Raw genomic sequence first — 22763 nt, 5'->3', positions numbered from 1 at the left:
AATTGGAGACATCACTGAAGCCAGAGCAGTCCAGCATAATCAGGAGGGTTTGAACGTCCCCCTCCAAATCTTTTAAGTGCCAGATGCAGGTTCATCTGATTCATTCTATCATTTTATTTACAGAAAATACACAATGTATTTACAATATATTCTCAAATTGTCTATTTTCATTTGTCTAGTGATTATTTAAATTAGCCTATTTCTACATAGCAACAGTTTTTGAGCAACAAAACCATTGGCAGCTGTACAGTCCACATTCGCTTACGCGGAGCTTGACTCATTCATATAACACAAAATAATGGTCCTTAAATACAAGTGAGTGGCTCCAAAATATTTCAGATTCTGGCATCTATAAAGTTAATTATACTTCTTTTTTAACACAAACAGTGGCCTAAAAAAACAAAGACGGACGAGTAACATGATGAATCCTTTTCAACGACGAGATGAAGCCGAGTGTTTGAACATGGTGTGAACCACTAAGTGTGGAGAGGAGCTAAAGTATCGTTCAATTTCAGCTGAACTTTACTTACTGCGGATTATTATTAACTCAACATAAACTGTACAAGCACTGTATACTCATCTTGTTGTTTTATCTTGGTACATGCACAGACGGGCCCACCTAGCCTCTCTCTCACAGCCAATCGGCTGTGGCGTCTGCACCGAGCCCCGTTCTGATTAGTCCGTCTCTCTCCAGGCGGCTGCAGTTTTTTATTTTACCTCACAATATTCAGCTGTAAGTGTGTGTGTGTGTGTGCCCTCTGTCTTCAGCGGCTGTGCATCCCAAATATCAGAAAGCTGAAGAACACAGTGACTCCCACGAGGGAGATGGTCGCGGGGGCCGTGAAGAACTGCCTGTAGTTGATGCGGAAGTACCACACCACGGCCAGTATCACCACAAACACGGGCACCACCAGGCTGCTGGTGCTGATGGCTACGCCGGCGGTCCGGAATCCTCCGGAGACCCCGGACCCGACTCCCGCGCCGGCCCCGGACTGAGGCCCTTCCTCCGGTGTGGTCTCGTGCAGGGCCTGGGAGATGTGGCAGTGGATCACGCTGTTGTGTGAGATGTTGAGGGAGAGGAGAGTCTTCTTGGGATCCTGCAGCAACTGGCCCTGGTAGATGAGTTTGATTTGATGCTCCCGACCTGAGAAGCATTTACTGCAGAACGAGAGAGATGAGAAAGAAGAGTCGGTCAACTGCATATTGATGGACGACAAGGCTAAAGGCCAAGAAATAGTCCCACACATGACCTCTCGTAAAACCACAAGGTGTCGTTTTTACACTTAGACGCGTTAATTAGCAATGCCAGGCTAGCTTTCCCCCCCCGTTTCCAGTCCTTATGCTAAGCTAAGCTAACCAGGCTGATGGCTGTAGCTTCACATGTAGCACACAGACATGAATGTGGTACATTATCTATCTCATCATCAAACTCTCCTTTAACAAGCTGTGTGGAAGTCTTCAGGTGGATGTTTGGGGTTGTTTTACCTTTTCAGTACTCCCACTGTGTCCTGCGCTTCTACAACCGCTACCTCCTCCGTGTCATTTAAATACTTCAGACGGACAGAGATGGAAGTGGCATTGTTGGTGGGGGAGATGATGCTGGAGAACACAGGGATATGCTTTAGAATCTTTTCATCTTCCTCCTCCAGTTCCTCATCATCCTCATCATCATCATCCTCGTCTTCCTCGTCATCTGAAGTGTGCAGTCTTCCAGCCTGTGGTTGTTTGCTCTGTATGTCCAGCAGGAGGTCAGTCCTAACACCCTCAGCTGCCTCCCCAGTCCCCTCCCCCCTCTCAGACCCCGGCTCGCTGTCGTCCGGCTTGTTCTCCTGAGAAGGCGGGGGGGTCTGCTGTTCCGGGTTGTCGGCGTTGGGAGACCCTCCGCTGTAGCCCTCGTGGCCTCCCAGTCCGATCAGAGAGGCGTGAGCGCCCACGGTGAGGATGGTGCCCAGGATGTGGTCTCCGCGGTCGGCCACGTGCGTCGAGAGCCAAGCGAAGACCAGAGCCAGGACCAGGAGCAACACACCACCCGCTGCCGTTACCTCCGCCTCCATCCCATCCAGCATGGTCAGTGCACACACTGCCATCTCTGTCCTCCAAACCTGAAGACAAGACACAACACACGTTTACTTATATAGCACTGAATCACAGAGGTTTACAACCTGTACAACAATGTAGCAACTAAGCAACACAATGTTGATGGTTTCCCAAATCCAATCCAACACATAAGACTCTGTCATATGATGGGAAAGTCTCAACAATTTATGTAATGAGAATATAATCTGCCTTTTCTTATAATTACCTCTATATACAATCGTTATTTTCTCATATAATGACAAGTTATGTCAATTACTTGAAACAAATCTGCATTTTTCCCCACTAACAACCCAGTATGCTGTGACTCTAGTTGTATGTAACCACTGTGTTTCTATCAACAGTTTCTCAGTTAATTAGGTTATCTGCCAATATATTTCAAATGTATCTCTGAAATGCAATAAATACAGTAAAAAAGAAAGGCCCACGGTGACCTACTTTATCCACCTAACAACATATTTATCACAACATGTGAGATGAATAAAACTACTAGGGATTAGGGAATGATAAGTATGTGTCAATATATTGTAAAATTAGTAGGGATTCACAGTCTGGGGATTAATTCTCAGTTTAATCATTGCATTATATATATATATATATATATATATATATATATATATATATATATATATATATATATATATATATATATATATATATATATCAGAAGATATAAGATTTCATCCATACGTCCCACCCATCGCCTAAATGATGACAGGAGAACACTAGTTCTGTTTTTGAAAGAAAAAGCACATAACTGATTACACATATTAAACTATTATAATCTCAAAAACAAACAGACAAAGCTCCTTCAAACAAGACGCCCAGTACGATAAAAACACCTTATAAACCCAGTACTTTATAACTCAGTACATACATATACATGACTTGATAACAAGCAGGGTTGCTGTCAGGTGTATAATCCTTTAATGAGGTATTTGGCGTTATTTAAGACATCAGAGGCTGGTCAACAGCTGTTCGTGGAGCTGTGGAGAAATGTCCAAACACACAGCTGTTCACAGACGTGTCAGCGGGGACTTCTTCCGCCACGTCGGTCTTTACATTCGAACATTTATCCGAAACAACGTGGCGTTATGTCACCTACTCTTCCGTGCTGCTAACTTGTTATGCTGTAGTTTGAGTTGCAAGTTAGCGAGCTAAGTTAGCTCGCAAGCTAGCCTACCTTGCTAGCTTCTAAACAAAAACAAAAAACCTTGGCCTGTCGCCGCTCGGTTTAGTTTTTGTCGCAATAGTTTTGTAACTTGGATGCAGATGTCGGTGTGAACGAGCTGTGCATCTTTGCTGCGTTGGTACCAAACGATCTTACCTGCCAGCTGAGTAAATCAGAGCATGTTTGAAGACGAGGCTCAATGCTAGTTAGCAGCTGCTCCTGAAAAGCCACATAATAAACACACAGAGGCGGAGTGACGTCATCAGCCGGCAGCGCGGAGCGCTGGTTTCGGAGACGGGTCACGCGCCTGTTGCTCCTCTCGCTCATACAATAACTACAGATATAATGTAATAATAACAGTTTGGTAGGACTGTTCACGATGCGGACGATTTGGTGACATATTCACATAAGTATTGTACTACAACACATTTGAATTACTTGTACTTAACTTGAGTCTTTTCCTTTCATGCCACTTTATACTTTTACTACATTTCACAGGGCATTACAGTAGTTTTTACCCCACTACATTTGTTTAAACAGCTTTGGTTTTTTAAGATTAGTTTTGATACTTTTAGATGATTTTGTGTGTATTGGTCGGACCAAACAAACATTGTGATTGTGTGACGTTGGTCACTGGGTAATTGTGATGCCATTTATCACTATTTTCTGAATTTCTACAAACCAAACAATCGATTAATAATTTAACAGAGAAATGATCATTAGTTGCCGTCCGACACAAAATAGAAAAACAATTTGCTCCACTTCAACCAACTACACAGTCTGAAACTAAAAACTAAATGATTGGTTTTGCATTAATACCTGAGTAATAACAATCTAAGGATATAACAGTGACAAAAAGGTGACCGATTTTTCATTATGAGTACTTGTCTATTATAAAATGTGTGTGTTTTTGTATTTCAAATCTTAATCTGTTACAAGTAACCATTACTGTGAAATAAATACAATGCAGCAAAAGGTACAATATTCCCTTTAAATTTAAGTGAAGTAGCATATATTTAATTTCACTGATCTCTTCACGAATAACAAATGCATTTTACAACCCTAATATTACTGCCACTGTTGATTTTAGTAGCAATAGTTGTATTAGTAGTAGTAATGCATATTGCTCATACAGTATTTTATTTCTGTAGATCCTTTAATTCAAAGAAGCTATGCATAATTTCCAGTATGATACTTTTTGATTGCTCTTCAATGCAGTCATTTCATAAAGTTCTTATTTAAGCGCTTTGTGGCTGAAATTAGAGTTAAAACAACACCAACCAACTCAAAACAATATGAATAAATTAAAAGTAAATCAATCACAATCAAACATGAGCTAAAGTTGTTTTAATTTATATTTTCTTATAGAAAAACAAGTGATAGTTAACAGGAACAGGTCGTCGTGATCTAAAATAAACCTTGTCTCCAAAGAGTTGCAGGTGTCGCACAGTGTGATGTCACAGGAGAGTCCCGTCGTTACTCAGCAGGAGGTAATCCCTCACCGAGCCGGGAATGTCCAGTTCACGGACCGCTGGGAAACATCGACCTCGGAGACGCAGGCGCACGGCACATCGACAGAGATGCTGCAGAGAGCGAGGCTGAGCGCTCCGCTGACGCACCAAGTCGAAGAAAGACCGGCGCTCCTGAGGCACCGAGGGGACAAACAGAAACACTATCGAGCACTGGATGGTAAACAAGAGGAGGAGCCGTGACCCAAACACTGCTCACCTCGTACACCTCAGCCGACAGAGAGTCCATCCACTCGCAGGGAGGGAGGGATGTGTACGAGTTCAGCAGCACCTCCAGAGTGGCAGGAGAGAGGACGCACTGCTTCAACATCTGGAGACAGATGAAAGAGGAGGGATTTTGGCCCTTCTCTTTATGACTTGATATTTACAGAATTACAGGATTTGCACCACATTATCATTGCATTATTACATTGGAAGTTTTCACTTGAGGTATTAACCTGACATTTGGTGCAATATGACAATTGTTCTTCATATTTCCAATGGATTCCGTCGTCCATCTTTGAAACACGTTTAAATGATTTTTAAATGAAATTAAGTTTTAAATGAGGCCTGGACTGTGTCTTGTTTGATCATCTGCCTGCTCTTTGAACATTTCTTGGTAATTAAAGCACTAAGACAACAGCATATTTGATTTGGTTGCAATTTGTTCTCCTCTTCTATTGCCATTTGTATTCTACAGATTTTGACAGTCTGCAGGTCTTGTGTCAAGTAGTGTTTCCCTCTCCATGGTTGATGTTCGGGCTTAGTTTATGTTATGTTTAGGAGATAAGCAGAGGTAATTGGTTGGGTTCAGATTAATGTAACAGGAAAACGCACCCACAATTTCTTGTACCACTTACTCACCTGTCGATCAGGTGTGCATTAGAAAACAACTCATTTTATAGGATCAGTGTCACGTTCTCTCAGTGCGCTTGTTTTTAACCTTTGGTGAAACAGTCTTAGCTCCATGGTTCAGAAGTGACCGCGCTATTGCTTCCGGTTGCTGGCCAGGGTAATCTTCAACCACCTCGAGGAACAAGCAGAAAACAGTCAATCCCTCTGCCTGATCTTAAAACAATCTGATTCTAAACTTCACATCTTTGCTGTGTCACATGACTCTAACTAAGCCTAACCACTTAACCCCCCCCCCCCCCCCCCCCCCGCCAGCTCTCATGAGCTACCTGTATCAGACAGTCCATCGGTGTGTATCCTGCACAGTTGGCAACATCTGCCTTAGCGCCGTGCTGCAGCAGGACGTCCACGATCCGGGGGCTGCAGTTCGCGCATGCGTTGTGCAGAGGAGTGTGCCGCTTCCTGCCAGCGGTTCTGGGGTCAGCTCCTGCACCGAGCAGCTTTTGAATCACGCCCAAGTAGCGGCCGGCCTCGGAGGGCCTCTCTGCGGAGGAGCATGCAGCGTTCAGAGGGGTCTCTCCCTCCTGATTAGTGGCCAACACGTCTGCTCCGTAGCGGAGGAAGAGCTCCACGTGCTCCTCCAGGGCTCGCCGGGCAGCCACGTGCAGAGGTGTGAGCCTCGTCTCCCTCATCCTCACGCAGACGTCAGCACCTCCGCCTATCAGCAACTCGGCACACCTGGAACAAAAGGTCTGCATCTGTAAAAACATCAGGCAGGGACTTCTTTTTTTTTTTTTAACCATTTGTCTTATTTAAAGAAAAAATAGGTTTTCAAATGAGAGTTTTGTTAATTAGGATAATTACTTTTCAAGATTAAGATTTTTAAAGAAGATTAACATGACACTTAAATTCAGTTTTCCCAATGCTCCCAATAGAGCAGTTAGTTAGTTGTCAGCTGCTCCATCACTCACTGGAGTGACTGGACGGAGGTGCAGAGGTGAAGAGGAGCGCTGCCGTCTGCGGCCAGCACTTCGGGATCTGCTCCATGAGAAAGCAGCAGCTGGACGCAGACTGCGTGGCCGCCCGCGCAGGCGTCATGAAGGGCCGTGTTTCCTCCGGGGTCGGCGTTCACCTCGGCCCCGCGAAACAGCAGCTCCTCCACACAGCCCGCGTGTCCTCTGCCGGCGGCCAGGCGTAGTGCTGAAGTCTGCTTCACCTTGGAGCTCAGCGTCCACATGCCTGCTGACAGATAGGAAAAAGCTTGCAGTGTGTCAAGTGGTGTGAGTGTGCGTGTGTGTGTGTGTGAGATCACGAGAGGCCTTAAAGCTCGTACCCATCTCCGGGGCCCACACCATCTCCTCCTGCACTGTCTCCATCAGGGCGTGGACCATCGCAGGGTCCTTCAGCACCGCGTACACTCCTCGCATGTCCCCACACTCGAAGGTGTTGTGGACGGCCGCGTCTCTGCAGCGGACCTGGGGCGGAGGGGCCCGGACCTGCTGAGGAGGAGGCCTGGGGGCCCGGGGCAGCGGGTCCCTGGTCATGGCTCTCCTATGAGCCCACGCTCGCCGAGCATCCTCCCACTCCTGAAGCTCCCGCTCCAGCCTCAAGGAGCGCAGTGAGGTAGAAGTGAACGGAAATGTGTCATTTGACATGGCACCTTGAAGTGAGGCCAGAGAGTTGACTTTTGACAAGTTGTGTCAATAGATTTCTTCCACACGTTGAACGGTGTAGCAACAGGGTCTTGCCAAAGCACTGGGCAGTTACTGCTCAGAGAAAATGTCTACTCTATACTCACCCTTCACTGGAACTGGTATGAGTCTCAGGGGTCCAAGCAGAGGTCAAGTACTGTAAATCATTTCAGAATTTAAACCAGTCTAGTGTCCCTGTGATGTTAAGTATCACAATTCAAAATCAGACGTCCCTCTGTGGACGCGGTCACACGCTTGTGACTGAAACAACTCCAGCACATGTTATTAATAGATCAGAATGCAAGCTGATACTTGTATTACCCCAGATGGCCACCAGATGGCAGCATTGATCCGATATGTATGTCCACCATAAACAGTCATCTCACCAAAGAACCAAGAAATGTCAAGATAAGGATCCACCTTCTAAATGTGTCCCAGGTATTTTCCTGTTGCAGTGCAAGTTGCAGTGAATTCAGTCAGCGAACAGGAATTAAATACGTGTTGCCTAGCAATGCAATTACAAGTAAACTGTCTGTTGCAATGTTTGCTTTCCAACTTTTTCTCATGCATGTGTGATACTGTAATGTTACAATGTCCTAATGTACAGCACACATGTGGAAAGCCATTCCTGATAAGACCTCAGAGCTATTAACAGCTTCCATCTGATTTAATGGTCACAATGAGAAAAAAAAGCATTGTGAGAGCATCCTTCATGTAATGTATTTCCTGTTGAAATTCAAAATATGGACACGCAGTGATGGGATCTTTATATGAAAACACTAATAGCTTATTTATGTTTGGAAAATGATATACCCTTTAACATTACTGGTACATCATTTTAGGAAAATCAGTCATTTCGAATGTAAAACGGATGGGATTTTGATAAAATATATATAGTGGTATAGTGGCCCAGTGGTAAAGGAATGGAAATGTTGGCATTCATCACAGGTGTCATGGATGTGCTGGGACTCCACTCACTGTCGGTGGATAAATGGTTTGTGGTGGCATAATATATAACAATAATACATTTTATTAATTATAAACACTTTACACAGATACAATTATCTTAATAAACAACACACAACATTAATTACACATGCAAGTTAGTTAGTTCTGAAAAGGTGAGTTTTTGATTTGAATATGGACAGATTGGTGATACATAGTGAGTCAATTGTAATTGAAGTTTTGATTTTGGTTATTTTGGTTTGTGTTGCTTTTCACCAGTCGATTATTCCTGATGTTCCAACAGTGGCTCACTGTTTGTCTTCCCTCTCATGTTTCATTCTTTTCCAACTTTAGCAAATATCTGTCATATTTTAGCCCCTCCTCTGAGTTACAAAAAGCAAAAACAACAACAACACTTGTAATGCGGGGTAATAGGGGAGGGAGTCATCTGGCTTTGCGTCAACACTCTTTGTAAAAACATATCCGACGTCATCACGTTGTGTTTGAACGTGGCGGCGCGCTCCGGAGGAGCTGAACGTTTTCAACTCGCTGGCTGCCGAGTAGCGTTTGTTTGTAAAGTTGAAGACGTGGGAACAAAACGACAAGTTATGTTGACACGCAGTCCTTGAATGGCGTTCAGTGTCTCGGTAAGTTTGGTGTGCGGACCGATCAAATAACGGCTTTCATCGCGATATCTCATCACTGCGATGGTACGTGAACTCAAAACTATTTGAGCTAACTCTGCTAACAAGATGCTTATTAATGCACACCGGTAACATATTACCTCATGACGTGTTCATTAGGTTTTTGTCTGGTGAATAGCACCTGGGGTGTTTATTAATTGCTGCACGTGCTTGTCGAGCCCTTTCATCGCGTGTGTCGTTACCTCTGTTACAGACCTGCAAATTAAGTGGCCTGTTCAGCATTGGCGAGGACTTTGATGATGAGGTGAATCCCAGCAGAGAACACACCTGGTTTGACTTAACTGTCAGTGCGGACTGATCACATTCTGTAACAGAAGGAACCTCCTTCTGCTCCCCCTCTCTCACACTGTTAATGTATATATAAATGTGTGTGTGTGTGTGTTTCTCCCAGGACCTGCTGGGGACAGACTGGGCTGTCCGCTCATCGTCTGGACCAGCCGATGTGGCAGCTGCCGTGTCATCCCGCTCGCTGCGGGCTTCCTCTGTTTCTCTCAGAGAGCCGGGGAAAAACTGCCTTCAGCTCACGGGAGAGAGATCTGCAGCCCTGTGTAATGGCGCCGCATCAAAGAGCAGCACACACACTGCTGCTGGACAAACCGGCCTGGGTCTGAGGCGGCCCCCCTCCTCCTCCTCTGCTCAGCCCCTTCCTCCCACACGACAGAGTCACGCGGAGGGTCCGCCGACGCCCTGTGTGGCTCAGGACGATTTTGACGACTGGGATGTTGACCTGGCAGACCTGGACGAGTGCGACCGGCAGATAGGACGGCCTCCTGCTCCAGTCCCGCCTCCTGCTCCAGTCCCGCCTCCTGCTCCAGTCCCGCCTGCTCCTGCGGTCGATCCGGCGTCTTCATCCAAAATGCTGCGACCCCCGACCTGTGGAGGGATTCAGACCCACCCTAACCGGTCCCTGAGAGACTTCAGCACCGCACGCCAGGCTTCTGGCTCATTTAGTCGTGACCTACCTCCTCGGATCTCCTCCACTCCTCTTCTGCGATCTCCGAATCCCCGCCCTGCTCTCCTCTCAGCCCCTCCACAGAGTCCCAGTGTTTTCCCCGGCCTCACTACATCTTCTCCAGCCCCCAGCCCCATTTCCAGGACACTAATCAGGCCCCAGAGGCCGTGGGCCACTCCGGGACCCTCCCCTCAGGTCCTCTTTGCGACGGCCTCCTCCCCAGCGCCCTCTTCCTCCTCCGCTCTGAGCCCTCATCCCCTTCACACACCGCTCCTCACCAACCGCCTGGTCCAGTTGGTGTCGGCCTCCAATAAGCGCCCTCAGAAGAGACCTCGGTCTGAGCCTCTCCGGTCCAGACGCTTCCCCGGCCCCGCCGGATTCCTGCCCCAGCAGGTGAGTCTCATCCAGCGGTTATGCGTTTGTTTTTTCCACCATGGTGGCGTGTAATAACTGAATTCTTCTCTCTCAGCCGCAGGGTCAGAACCTGGACGACATCGTGGTCTCTGTCCCCCAGACTCCTGCTCACGGGGTTGTGGCGCGGTCGCCAAGCCAGGTAATAAAAGTTATGAAGAGACAGTTTTGTGGAACAATAACTGAAAAGAATATCATTGTTTCCGACATGAGAATAAACGTTTTACTGTTCAGCAATAACAACATGCTTCCATACGTCTGACATGAATAGGAGTTGGGTTTACGTTTTCCTAAACTTCCCAGGATGCATCTTGTCTCAATGTGGATGTCGTACCTTCAAAACCAGACACTGAAGAGTTTCATGCTGCAGTGTGAAATTCATTTTCACACAATGTGATTGCAGCGGAGCCACACGGGGACCATGTGAGCGCCGTGAAGAGAGAATATAATGACGTATAGAAAACACATGAACTTGCGATTTTTCAAGCCAGGTGTGCTCCGTAACCACGTTCTCTGTGAGCGTATAAACCCTTTGACTCAATTTAACAGGGCTCCAGCTCACAGACCGAAGAAGACGAGTTCAGCGGCGGCGGCTGGGCGGCGATGAAGGCCGAGATGGGATTGGATGAGAGGAACCCGTCGTGCTTCCTGCACTCTTACAGCGTCGTCATGGTGCTCCGAAAGGTGATTTCAGTGCAAGCCGTCGCTTGAGTATTTATCCTCCATAATAACAGACGGTGTGCCGCTGCTGGAGGTCTATTGGCATAATCAGGACAAAGCGGAGGAGCTGTAGCGGAGGTGTTTCTGTAATTATAAACAGCAAGATCACCATCAATCACTCTAATGGAGACTTGTTATTCTGCTCCCGCCGTGCGTCGAACTTCGGAGGAATAACTCGCCATTGGGAGCACTTAAACATGGCGTTTCCTGTTTACAATAACAGGTTACGTCTAATGCAGCGGAAACAGTGGATGATCCCAACAGCGAATGAAAGAATAATGAATATTCATCAGATTAATATTCTTATATTATGTTCACAATCTGTAGGTTTCATTTCAGACTGAGGGCGGTGATGGTTTGTCTTAAACCCAAATAAAGAATCTAGTGGTGTGAATTTGAGCATGATTTCAAATTTGACAAATTATATTTATATACTCTCAGAGCCCACGGCTGATGTTTTTTGGAAATGCTTGTTTTATTTGACCAAAATCCCCTAAATAATATAGAAGAATTACTGGAAAGATAAATAGATTCTAAGAAATAAATCTGTGTGATCAACAGCTGTAATAATGTTCACGCGGCCACAGTGATATGGGTGGAAATGGATGCAAGCTTACCCCAGCTCGTCTAAAATAACCCTTTGGTGAATATACTGTAGTTATATAAATACATCATGAAATAACTGTTATTTGACGCGCTGTCTGTTCCCCGTCATTTGTAGGCTGCACTGAAACGGCTGGCGAGAAACAAAGTGCCCAACATGGCCGTGCTCCTGAAGAGCATCATCCACACGCACGCCGACGCCAAGGCTGTGTTTAAAGACCCGACAGGTAGTGGACACGCACACCACATGCATCACGCTGCCTCGCTGTAGGAATGTGTATCAACCTGCAATATAATGTGCACAATAAGTAGCTGAAATACTGTGTGACTACAGATCTGTGCTGCCTCCTCTTCCTTCTTTCCTTCTCCTCCGTCTTGATCCTTCGCCCTTTCTTTCGTCTGATCCTCTTAAAGCCGAGCCGGTTGCCATGTGACGTGCTGATTGTTAACACTCTGGGAATGGATGTTGTACTCAACACGGGACTTAAGTGCTGATTCGTGATTCAATTATGGGAGATTGGCGTCAGCGGTGGATGGGTTTTAAGCGCTTGTGACACCACGAGGGAGTATTCTGTCAGCAATGGGGCCCCCACCTGCTGAAAGGTTTGTCTCCAGCAGGCAGTGTGGCTGTATACGCTTCATACCCGTCTTAAAGATGAGCCCATCCATCTATCGGCAGCTAAATGATAAAAATACATTACTTTCATTACGTTTCAATATGTTTGGGGGTTTAAAGTGTTTCAAAAAGCAATTTTGATGTTTTAGGGCGGGGCTACATTGTGATTGACAGGTCGTTACCACAGCGGGATTCGTCTGTGTTTCACATCTTTAAACCCTTTCACGGTGTGTTTCTACTTCACAAGAGTTAATTCTAGCGTTCTATGGTCGCCTACAGAGTCTTTTCCAGCGTGAGGTTGTTCTTAGCTCCGCCCTCTCGTGTCACTTCTGGTTGGAAGATGGCAACGCCCAAAATGCCGTCCACAAAGCAATGGGGGACGTCACTGTGACAACATCCACTTCTTCTGTACAGTCTATGGTTACTCTCTTAAGACTAGAATTAAAGCTGCTAATTTTCTTAAATATAGCATCTTTTAGTTTTGGAGGTTTAACAAAAAAAAACGACTGTTTTATGTTTCGCCCCCATTAACCCACATTATGAGCGGTGCACGGTGTAAAGTACCTCAGCGTTTCTTGGACCTGCAAGCACTCATTGTTTTTAAATGATTTAATTTCTCTCATTGTTCCGTTTATATTTTTGGACTGAAGGGGAGATGCAGGGGACGGTGCATCGACGCCTCCTCGAGGACCGAGAGGAGGAGCTGAAGGTTGGCGCTGTGCTCCTGCTCAAACAAGTGCGACTCATCGCTTCGATTTCATTCAACTTTAATGACGGTAACTGCAGTGTAGTATTTGAGCTTAACCCTCGTGGTTGCACATCTATTTCTGTCTCTCTCTGTGGACAGGTGGGCGTGTTCTCCCCCTCCCATCGTAACCATTACCTGAACGTGACGCCCAACAACCTGCTGAGGATCTACGCCCCCGATGGGGTCGCTCTGTCCTCCAATCAGCTCCCGCCGCTCATCCTGGTGAGCGCCGCGGCCGTCAGCTGGAAACAAAGCCTAGCACAGTCCAAAATATATGAGAATCTGTCATCCGGAATAATCCGTCAAGCTGCCAGCTGTCCCTTCAAAGCATTTTTTGTTGTTTTTTTTGTTCTTTTTCTATCCAGGAGCCGATGTCCCAGGCTGGTCCCCCCCTCGCCGGCCTCCAGGGGACCGTGTCTCGGATGCAGCTGGTGTTTGACGAGGAGGACGACGAGGGACAAGAGGCGGAGAAATGCTCAGAGGGAGGCGACGACCCGAAAGCCCAAAGAGACACTGGAGCCGGCTCCAGCAGAGGCCCCCGAGAGCCTGCGGGGAACCCTGCACCACAGGACTGGGATGCAGGTTGGGGCCTCTAATATGTAACAACACTTGCGATGAGAGAGCGAGATCAATTCTAGTAGCAGACTCCAGTCAAGTTCTGCTGAATAAAAAGCGTCTGGTAGCGCTTTGAGACATTTCACCTGCTGACCCAAAGCTAAGCTAACTGTAGCAGAAGAAAGAAGCTACTGATTGCATTGTTCTGCACCACAGCTGCAACTAACCAATGTTTTCAGTTTGAGTCATCGGCTTTTTTTTCTTTTTATTATTCAGTCAGTAAAACGTAAGGAGGATTGTTCTCAAAACCAAGGCAGCAGATCCTGCGTTTGTATTTTAAAATGACATGATGAGTCTGACCAGCTGCCACTCATAACGATTCATCGAATAATTATACGACACACGGAGATGAGTCAGCATGTGAAATGGCTCCAGAGACCTTAATATCGTTCCGTCAGTCAGAGTCTTGTCCAGAGTTGAATATTCCAGCCACGTTTACTGAACAGACAATCAACTTCCCCAGAGGATGAGTCCTCATGACTTCGATCCATCAACAGAGCCGTGTGAATGCACGAATGAGAGGCAACGCGCTTTACAAAAACAGAGTGCAGTAAGGTAGCCATGCACCCTCGGGTCACATTCTACGGACCATTGCTGCCTTTCGGGGCAGAAAGAACGAGTATAGACGAAGACATGTGCGTTTGTTTGTTCTCAATTGAGCCGATTAGTTTTCTGAACAAGCGACTGATGGTTTGAACACGACTCCTCACAACACATCTTAACGTTTATGTCCTGTCTCTGTGCTCTCTGGATGGACTGTGTGGACAGCTGTTGTGGCTGTAACTCTCTTAAGTCATGGGGCTTTCCACAGAGCTGACCGCTTGTATGAAGAGACTGATTCATTGTTCAGATAAACACACTGTACACTACCTTTCTGTTCTATACATTAAACTGTCAACTAGCAGCCGAATGGTTAAAGCTCATGGGTCCTTTCCAGCCGGGTACCTCTCGTCCCTTAAAACCTGTCTGTCTCTGTGTACCCCAAAACAGTCTTTTACAAAGCTGTTAGATTACATATTTACATGACAACTTTTCATCGTTTATCCCACAGGCAGGTGAAGAGTTCTCAGTTTCCTGTCAGTTGAATTTGATGTGAATTCAACATTATCTCATGTTCCTACTTACCGAAGTCTGTCTGTTGTGCAGACGATGACCTGGATGAACTGCTGGGAGAGTTACCCGAGGACGCGTACAGCCTTTGATCTTCCACCAGCACACCCTCCACCGACCGAGTTCATTTCACTGATCAACCGTGAAGCTGTTTCGCTTCCCTGACATCACCTCCTTAAAATCACAATCGTCTTAATTAACCACTGAAGAACTTGTGACGACATCGGCCTCGCCTGTGTTCCGTGCCCGGTTCAGAAACGCCACAGAGAAGTCGCCTCCAGTTAATTTGCTGTTACTGTGTCGTTTCTGCGCATCGCCGACGATCGATGTGCTCTGAGAAGCAGACCCTCGAAGTCAACGCCTGCTCAATAATTCATTACAAAAGCTCTGTTTGATTTCACCTTCACAAAGAATATAATTAGTCTGCAGTTTTGTGTATCAGTGATGCCGCCCCCCCCCCCCCCCCCCCGACTTTACTTTCGTTGTTACCTGGTGTTGCACTTTACTTCAGCAACCTTGAAATAAACAACTAATCTGCGCAGCATTGATTTGCTAATCATGTGAAATGAAAGCGAGGTGCAGGCTTCTTTGTTGGTTTTCGTCCTTGCCCTCCATTTTCAGTCGCGTCTGTTTGTCCGAGCCTCCGAGTGGAGTAGATGCACTGTGACCCGGCTTGTTTGCCATGCATTAGGTGTCTCTGAGGGTTGTGTATTTGGGGGGGGGGGGGGGGGGAAGGATTGCAGGAAGGTATTCTCAGGCTCTCATGTAGTTTGCTTGACCAAAACCAAAAAATAAAGTGTTTATCCAGCCCAGTCTGCAGAGAGCCAGTATCATGACTTTGTGGTCAAAGTGTTGACTTCCAGCTCAAACATGAAGGTGTTTACGTCCATATGGGCTGAACTGTGGTGGAATCACAGCCTGGTCATTGTCCCACTGCTTTAACAGCCGGGTAAACCTGATCTAATGGCATTGTAACCAGTCCACCGCCATTAACTCAATATGGGTTTGAACTCCCGGTGTTTCTCACTCCCCTAGAACTGGTATCTTCTTTTGAGGTGCTCAAACCACCGGGAAGTTACATTAAAACAATTCCGCAGCATGTCTTTCCAAAAGACGGGATCCAGGTTACTGTGGCTGATCCACGTTTCGAGCGGCACAAACCTGCATTGTATGGATACAATGTCTGCATCGAGGTTTGCTTGTTTTTGTCGTTTGGGCAGACCAATTTGTTTTGGTGTTTACATCTGCAGGGGGTGAACACGGCCTCATTTGTCAGTATTTATGCATTGATTTGAACTCTCTCAAATGTAAACTGAATCACACCTGCAACCTCACAGCCACGGATTGATGTCAGTGTGTACTGCAGTACACAGAGAAACTGTGTCACTGTCTAAGTAAAGACTGCACTGTGCACGGATAGATCACAGGCCAAGACCAAAGGTATCCAGGAATTCACAAGATCTAAGATTGCATTCAATTCATCTGCAGCAAAAAAACATAATGAAAAACAATAAAAATGTTTTTCTGCTTCCCTATTCCCTCTAAACACCTCACAACCAGTGCACTAGATAATTAAAGGGACGATGATGAAAAACAATGTTCCACAAAACTATCTTCATTTGTTTTGCTACATTGTCTTTAATCTTTCTTCTATTTAATGAGGAATGCTGATACTGTCTCCCCTCAGGCCTCTGAAAATACTTCAAATGAAACAATCCCAGACGGAGAAATGACTCTTTAATGAAACTGCTCTCATTCTGGCCATTAGATGAGATTCAACTCAATTGTTATTGTAGAGTAAAAGTACAGAGACAACAAAATGCAGTTTCATCGAACCAGAAGTGCAAAAGTACTAGTGTGCGTGTGTATATATGCATGTTGTCTACGTCACATTGGTGTTGATGCCAGCAGCAGGGTAGCATTAGCATCTAGCACCCTCGGCAGTTCAGTTCCGTGGACATCATTAGTCAAGTTCAAGAGACATCGAACACCCAGATAAGAGACCTGATGATAAAACTCCTAATTGGAAGGAAAGTTAATCTGACCAGAACAAGGCTCTTTGAAACTATCCGTCTTAGTGAGTGTGTGTGTGTGTGTGTGTGTGTGAGCAGAGGTTGCTCCTTCCTTTATCTGCACATCAACCAATTAAGACCTTCACAAATGGGGAGGTGGTCGATTCCAGCAAGTCCGCAGCTACTGCTCTGCTCGCACACGTCTGGAATAATTTGCCCTTCAACTTCAATCGGCTCTCGTTAGAGGGAACAATCAACCGGGCCCAGTCTCGCCAGCTCTGTTAGCTGTTTATGCATCCAAATGATCTCTCCTGTAAGGGCTTATTCTTTCTCAGAATCTATTAAGATGGCCCGAAAGGGTAATTACTCTTTCCATCTTGCCATGCATAGTATAAGAAGTTCCCACTGACCCCCCCCCCCCAAAAAATGTATGAAAAAAAGATTAATAAGAAAGTCTTATCGGTTTATTCTGGTTTAGAGTCCTAAGAGGAAAGATAGCGTTCTCATCTCTGATGTAAAGTACTGTTGGCTCTGAGATTTGGATAAAGACCCCTGAAATATCCAACAGTCTTCTCAGCTGCTAGTGTTTTGTGGTTCTTCACTCACGATGGGGGGGAAATGACGAACTAACCTAAAAGAATCAAACATGCTTTTAGTCTGTTACGTGAAATACAGGCAACACGGCACATTCATAAAAACTGACACTAACAAACATGGAACGTTATTTACACCAATAACAATTGGACCAATAACAGGTGGAGTGTAATGTAGCCTTATATCTGTTATATAGTTCTGGCAAATAGGTGTTGGATTCAAAAAAACAACTGGTAAATTGATAAAGTGTAGGAGAAATATTGGTTCACAAAACAATCTCACCTCAGGGTCAGTTTGGTAGCTTTCACATGAGCTTCATCAGCAGATGGAATTTGCTCAGTTGTCGTTGAATCGCATGTGTTCAAAGGAGTTTTGAGGTTCAACGGTTGACAAAACTACCCAACTTAAAGGTCCGATTACTTGCTCTGGAATTTTTTTTATCAGAGTTAATTCATGTTTAGAAATGTAAAGAATTAAACATCTACAACAGCTACAATCCTCTGATAAAGGACACGTGATGTGATTGAAAGCTCCAGAAAATAAGTGTTTTTGCATTAATACCTTGCAAATTAGAAAGAGAAAAATATGATCCGGCTAACAGGACTCCCGCCAAAAAATAATCTCGTGGCTGGATAGATAAAGGCAGATGAGATTGCTAAAGTATAAAGCCTTATTTTCAGCCCCGGAGACGGTTTAATCCGTGCAAAACTACGACGCTCACTACCTCGGTGGAAAAAGGGGAGATTTGCTTAAAGAGGTTAATTAAGTTGTGAAGGAACCAGCAAACCCTGCAGCTGTCTGAGACCGCAGCAAATTTAATTTGCGAGAAAGACTGTGATCGACTGACAGTGTGTGTAAATGAGCGTGTATTTGACGAAGAATAAAAATACAATACTCATCAGACATTCTTTGCTTTTAATGAAGGTTTCTGTGTTGTTGCAAATTGCTGAACTTAGTGTGAAGCGCAAAGTGATGAGCAGATACCCCGAGATTCAAATGAAGCACAGCCTCTTATATCGTGTGTCGACGTACATGAACATTTATTCATCATAAAGGACTCAATAAAATGTCTGTATTACATACACATTTTGTGTAGTTTTGATATTCTTGGCTACAAGTTATGAACGTGTGCCATATTCATATATCGACATGTTATTATTTTTTTTAAATGTTAGGATGCATACCAGAATTTGACAGACAATTTCACAATTTTGACAACAGGTTGTTTATTAGCTGAAGCAACAAAAAAACCCCAAAGAAGTCACAGCTATTACATGAGTTTCACACTAAATCTAATTGTTAAACCATTTCCCAAATTTGGACTATTGCTCAGTTAAACACAGACGTTAGATGGAGGTTGAATTATATATATTCTTGCTTATCATTCATCATGTAGCTCAGGTTTGTTGTGAGGTTTATTTATTTCTATCCTTCGTGTTTTCTATTTAATTTGCTTTTATTCTGTACCAAAATGAATCACTTCCGTTTTCCATCTTTATGGGGTTTTTTTTTAAAACCGGAGACCTGCAGGTGGACGGTCTGAGGCGGATACAAGCTCATGAAAGATTGTCTGTATTACGTTTACCGAATTACTTTTTCAGAGTCCTTCCCAATGCACCATTAAAGCATGAATTTGTGTCAAAATGTTGAGGATTAAAACCACGGGTCGGCGGCACCAACCGGAAGCAGGACTGCGAGTTACACAACGGCAACAGGTGAGCTCCACTTAACGTCAATGAAGGGAAATGAACGGTAATATTAATTGACTGTTATTTATCGAACTAACGTTATCTATCCATCAGTCTGATAACTAGCATAGGCTAGCTAACGTGTAACGTTAGTTTAAGGTGCGTCGTGAAGATGAATTATTGATTAGTGACAACAAATGTATGTTATGCACATACAGGTAGGCCTGCATGTTTATATAAAAAGCCACAATGAATAACAACATAAGATAGTGTAAGGGTGCTGGAATAAATGCTGACTCGTTGATGTAATGCTTTATCTAAATGTGGTAAGTGGTTATGTACAGTTATTCGTATGTATTTTAGTGTTATTTATCTTATCTCAAATCCTACAATCTCGCCTATAAATGCTACATATATTTTGTTGTTAATATATATGTTACTGATACAAATTAAATATTCCCTGTTTCATTTTTCCCTTCTTCCCCTATCAAACATGTTTGTGTTTAAAAAAAAAAAAAAAAAATCCAGCATTGTTCAGTTCTGTTTCTCTCTTGAATGTGATGTTCTGTGTCTGAATTGCTTTCCTATGTGTGGCCACACTTAGTCACATATTGTTGTTTTCTTATCTTATTGTTGTCTTCGGCCCTCCCTTCAACCTCCTTTACTCCTCCATCTCTGCTTCTGCTTCTGGGAAGCATGACATACCACCACCCCCCGCCCCTGACCAAGCAACCCCCGCTGTTTCCCGCTTTCCATCCATCCATCTCTCCGTCTGCTGACGAACGAGATGTGGAAATATGAACGACTGAGAGACAAATGAGGAGAGGGAAGGTGTTGGAGGAAGAAGGAAACATTCAGTCAGAGAGAGCAAAAAGGAGGAGAGTCTTCTCTCTCCCCCCTCCTCCCCCGGTCCCCCCCGCCCCCCTCTCTCTCTCCTCTCAGTGCGAGCATGTGTGTGTGTTGGTGTGTGCGCCTCCCGTCTCTCCCGGCTCCGCTGTTGTGTTCGCCGCCGCCACAGATGAGCTGGGAAGAGAAGGGAACGCGGATGTATCTGGCCAGAGGAAAACGGGAGGAGTTTGGATCGGCATGCAAGACTAACCAGCGGCTCTGATCATCAACGTCTCTCTCTCTCTCTCTCTCTCTCTCTCTCTCTCGCTCTCTCTCTCTCTCGCCCTCTCTTTCTCTGTGTGTCCCTCTTTCTCTCTCTCTCTCTTTCGCACAAACACACGCACACGTGCACTCTCAGACTCACACACACACTCGCGCCGGCTGGATGTCTTCGCGCTAGGCTGAACGAGAGAGGTGCTTATGGCTTGTCATTAGTTTGGGTGCACGGAAGAATCCTGAGAAGCCGTGTGTGTGTGTGTGTGCGTGTGCGTGTGTGTGTGTGTTTTTGAATGGAGATGAGTCGGGATGTTAAATACACAGAGGAGGCTTTGATTGGCTTGCGGCTTAAGTGACTCTCACCTCTTGCCCGGGGTGTCACAGAGAACTTACCTCTGGGAATTTTTGTCAATGGAATCGAGCAGTCACAGAGGGCGATGGAGGGAGGGGGGGGTGTGTGTGTGTGTTGGGTCGAGTGTGTGTGTGTGTGTGTGTGTTGGGTCGTGTGTGTGTGTGTGTGTGTGTGTTGGGGGTGTAATAGGAGCCACAGGCAGGCTGGCAGCCACAGCAACTCTGAGCTCAAGGGAGTGATTGAGAGTGGAGGTGGAAAGGAGAGGGATGCCCCGAAGAGAGCATCCCTCTCCTTAGTAGGTATTGGGTTGTGGAGATCATGTCCTCCTTATGTATGCTTCCTCTTCTTTGTCAGTTCTATGCTTTAAAGTTATTTTCTGTGTTTTATCATTTTCTGTAAGAGTTGTCGCAGGGCTCTGATTTGCCTCTTCATCTTTTACTCTTTGATGCCTGTATTTTCTGTCCCTTTTCTTCTCTCCTCTCTTCGGCTCCTCTCTGGCTTTATCCATATGCTCAATATGGTTATGGAGTGTACATTTTAGTCTTTTTTTTATTGGCGTTCCCTCTCTGTGTGTGCAGGTGTGAGTGCACTAGGAGCTCCCCGGCTGAGGGGCTGGAGGGCTGATGATGGATCTGAAGGAGAGCTGTGGCAGTCAGGGGAGCCACGAGAGCTCCATCCTGCACCCCACCTCCTGGCAGGCCTTCGCTCACGCCAGCACGCTGCACGGCCTGCGCTTCATCTTCCCGTACGGTCAGCCCAGCTTGCGCCGCTTGCTCTGGGCCGCGGCTCTGCTGGCCTGCCTGGGACTGTTGGTCTTGGAGAGCGCCGAGCGGCTGGCCTACTTCCTCTCTTACCCCCACGTGACCAGCATGGACGCCGTGGTGTCGTGCAGCCTGGTCTTCCCCGCCGTGACCATTTGCAACCTCAACGATTACCGCTTCAGCCGCCTCACGCGCAACGACCTGTACCACGCCGGGGAGCTGCTGGGCCTGCTGGACGTGCACCTGGCGATCCCCCAGCCGCACCTGGCCGAGCCCGACGTGCTGGCGTTTCTGGAGGAGAGAGCCAACTTCACCGCCTACAGGCCCAAGGCGTTCAGCATGAAGGAGTTCATCGAGAGGGTCGGCCACGACCTCAGAGAGATGATGCTCTACTGCCGTTACCAAGGCCAGGAATGCAGCCACAGCGACTTCAAACCCGTGAGTCCACTCATGTCTTCTTTTAAATGTCAGCTCTGCTGGGGTTAGAGCCTTTTTGCAGCATTCCAGCCCTCAGAGGGTTCTGCTTGTGAGGTGTTGAGTCTTGCAAGTTTCCAGAGATGGCTGGTTTCTTTTTTTTCTGCCAAAAAAGACTTGATCTATGCTGATAGCTGCTCTTTCCCTCCCACGCTGCTACGCTGGGTTCCTCCTGCTGGGGTTTTCTCCTTCAGACTCGGGTCGGCTCTCAAGCTTTGTTCTACAAAGACGTTTTCTGCTGTTGCCTTGTTGTCCTCATCCTTCGCATAACAGCATTGTGCTTACTGGCATAGATCTGCAACAGGTCGTCAGCATTTTTGCCACTGAAGGAGAGTAATTGGTTTCTCTCGGGCCATAGTGAAGAGTAAATTCTCTCAAAGCTGTTCCTCTATTTCTCCAGCCAAGAAGTTAAAGGATGTTTGTGTACTTGCTGGTAATTGTCTGGTAATACAGGAGAGACATGCAGCCAAAGTGTGCCATTATTCGGTTGGTTGCTGTTGGTGTTAATTTCTCCCTCGAATTTTGCTACTGGTTCTGTGTCAATTGTGAGCTTGTGAAACCTGATGAGATTGTATTCTGTCGGTGAAATTCATCTTAAGGCCTATATGTTGACGCAAATACTTTTTTGGCAGATCAAAGCGAGCAATTTCGGGCAAATTAAAACAGCATTGTGAACACTTGTTGCACGCTGACACTTCCTCAGACGAGTGTTCTTTTCTCAGTTGCATTCCTTATGCAGATTTTAAGTTTGGAACTTGGAGCACGAGTATCTGATCAGTACTCCGTGTTGAATGGAGGTATCGGAAATTGACTCTTCGTTAAGTCCCGCCTCTCGAACGTGGACTGGCCAATCGCAGCGTAGCATCGGCCAGCTCCGACCGGGTCTACTATTCTTATCTGCTGTTAATGCTCTCGTGCTATTATTTCAGATTTTCAGGCTGTTTTTTTGGAGATTTTGAGCAAGTACTGGTTCAACGTTTTATAATAGTTATACTGATAATAGCCGTAAAAACCTGTGGAGCTAACATTAGCAGAGTA

The 22763-nt window shown here is 45.8% G+C and overlaps 4 protein-coding genes across 6 annotated transcripts in view; 2 read left to right on the top strand and 2 right to left on the bottom strand.

The window, feature by feature from the left end:
• Nucleotides 1-2: 2 nt before the first annotated feature.
• tmub2 (transmembrane and ubiquitin-like domain containing 2) lies at nucleotides 3-3497 on the bottom strand. Its single transcript, XM_079281040.1, has 3 exons — nucleotides 3422-3497; nucleotides 1486-2102; nucleotides 3-1158 (listed from the first exon to the last, which is right to left on the bottom strand). The coding sequence occupies exons 2-3, from the start codon at nucleotides 2085-2087 to the stop codon at nucleotides 765-767; spliced, it is 996 nt and encodes a 331-aa protein (XP_079137166.1). The 5' UTR covers nucleotides 2088-2102; nucleotides 3422-3497; the 3' UTR covers nucleotides 3-764.
• Nucleotides 3498-4661: 1164 nt separating this feature from the next.
• Nucleotides 4662-7554, bottom strand: asb16 (ankyrin repeat and SOCS box containing 16). Of its 3 annotated transcripts, XM_079282713.1 has the most exons (7): nucleotides 7424-7538; nucleotides 6959-7285; nucleotides 6597-6867; nucleotides 5955-6363; nucleotides 5717-5800; nucleotides 4994-5104; nucleotides 4662-4908 (listed from the first exon to the last, which is right to left on the bottom strand). In XM_079282713.1, exons 2-7 carry the CDS (start codon nucleotides 7278-7280, stop codon nucleotides 4723-4725), a joined length of 1383 nt encoding a protein of 460 aa, XP_079138839.1. In that variant the 5' UTR covers nucleotides 7281-7285; nucleotides 7424-7538; the 3' UTR covers nucleotides 4662-4722. The 3 variants fall into 3 exon arrangements, with proteins under 3 accessions (XP_079138839.1, XP_079138840.1, XP_079138841.1); XM_079282714.1 differs by having other exon boundaries at nucleotides 6597-6864; nucleotides 6959-7554; XM_079282715.1 differs by lacking the exon at nucleotides 5717-5800 and having other exon boundaries at nucleotides 6959-7554.
• A 1336-nt stretch (nucleotides 7555-8890) lies between these two features.
• Nucleotides 8891-15274, top strand: hrob (homologous recombination factor with OB-fold; the record flags this gene model as incomplete). The annotated part of the gene is made up of 10 exons (XM_079282510.1): nucleotides 8891-8908; nucleotides 9159-9209; nucleotides 9357-10310; nucleotides 10387-10470; nucleotides 10878-11012; nucleotides 11770-11878; nucleotides 12918-13003; nucleotides 13115-13237; nucleotides 13381-13597; nucleotides 14777-15274. 10 exons carry the CDS (start codon nucleotides 8891-8893, stop codon nucleotides 14830-14832), a joined length of 1833 nt encoding a protein of 610 aa, XP_079138636.1. The 3' UTR covers nucleotides 14833-15274.
• A 5842-nt stretch (nucleotides 15275-21116) lies between these two features.
• The window catches only part of asic2 (acid-sensing (proton-gated) ion channel 2), a gene marked incomplete at its 5' end in the record, with an annotated part of 298692 nt that continues 297045 nt past the window's right edge, over nucleotides 21117-22763 (top strand). The window contains one exon of the mRNA XM_079281065.1: nucleotides 21117-21689. Within this exon, the coding sequence (XP_079137191.1) occupies nucleotides 21117-21689 (573 nt within the window). The remainder of the gene's footprint in view (nucleotides 21690-22763) is intronic.

The sequence above is a fragment of the Melanostigma gelatinosum genome (genome assembly GCF_949748355.1).
Source record: "Melanostigma gelatinosum genome assembly, chromosome: 13".
In the NCBI taxonomy this organism is placed as follows: domain Eukaryota; kingdom Metazoa; phylum Chordata; class Actinopteri; order Perciformes; family Zoarcidae; genus Melanostigma; species Melanostigma gelatinosum.
This window is presented reverse-complemented; position numbering and strand designations above follow the sequence as displayed.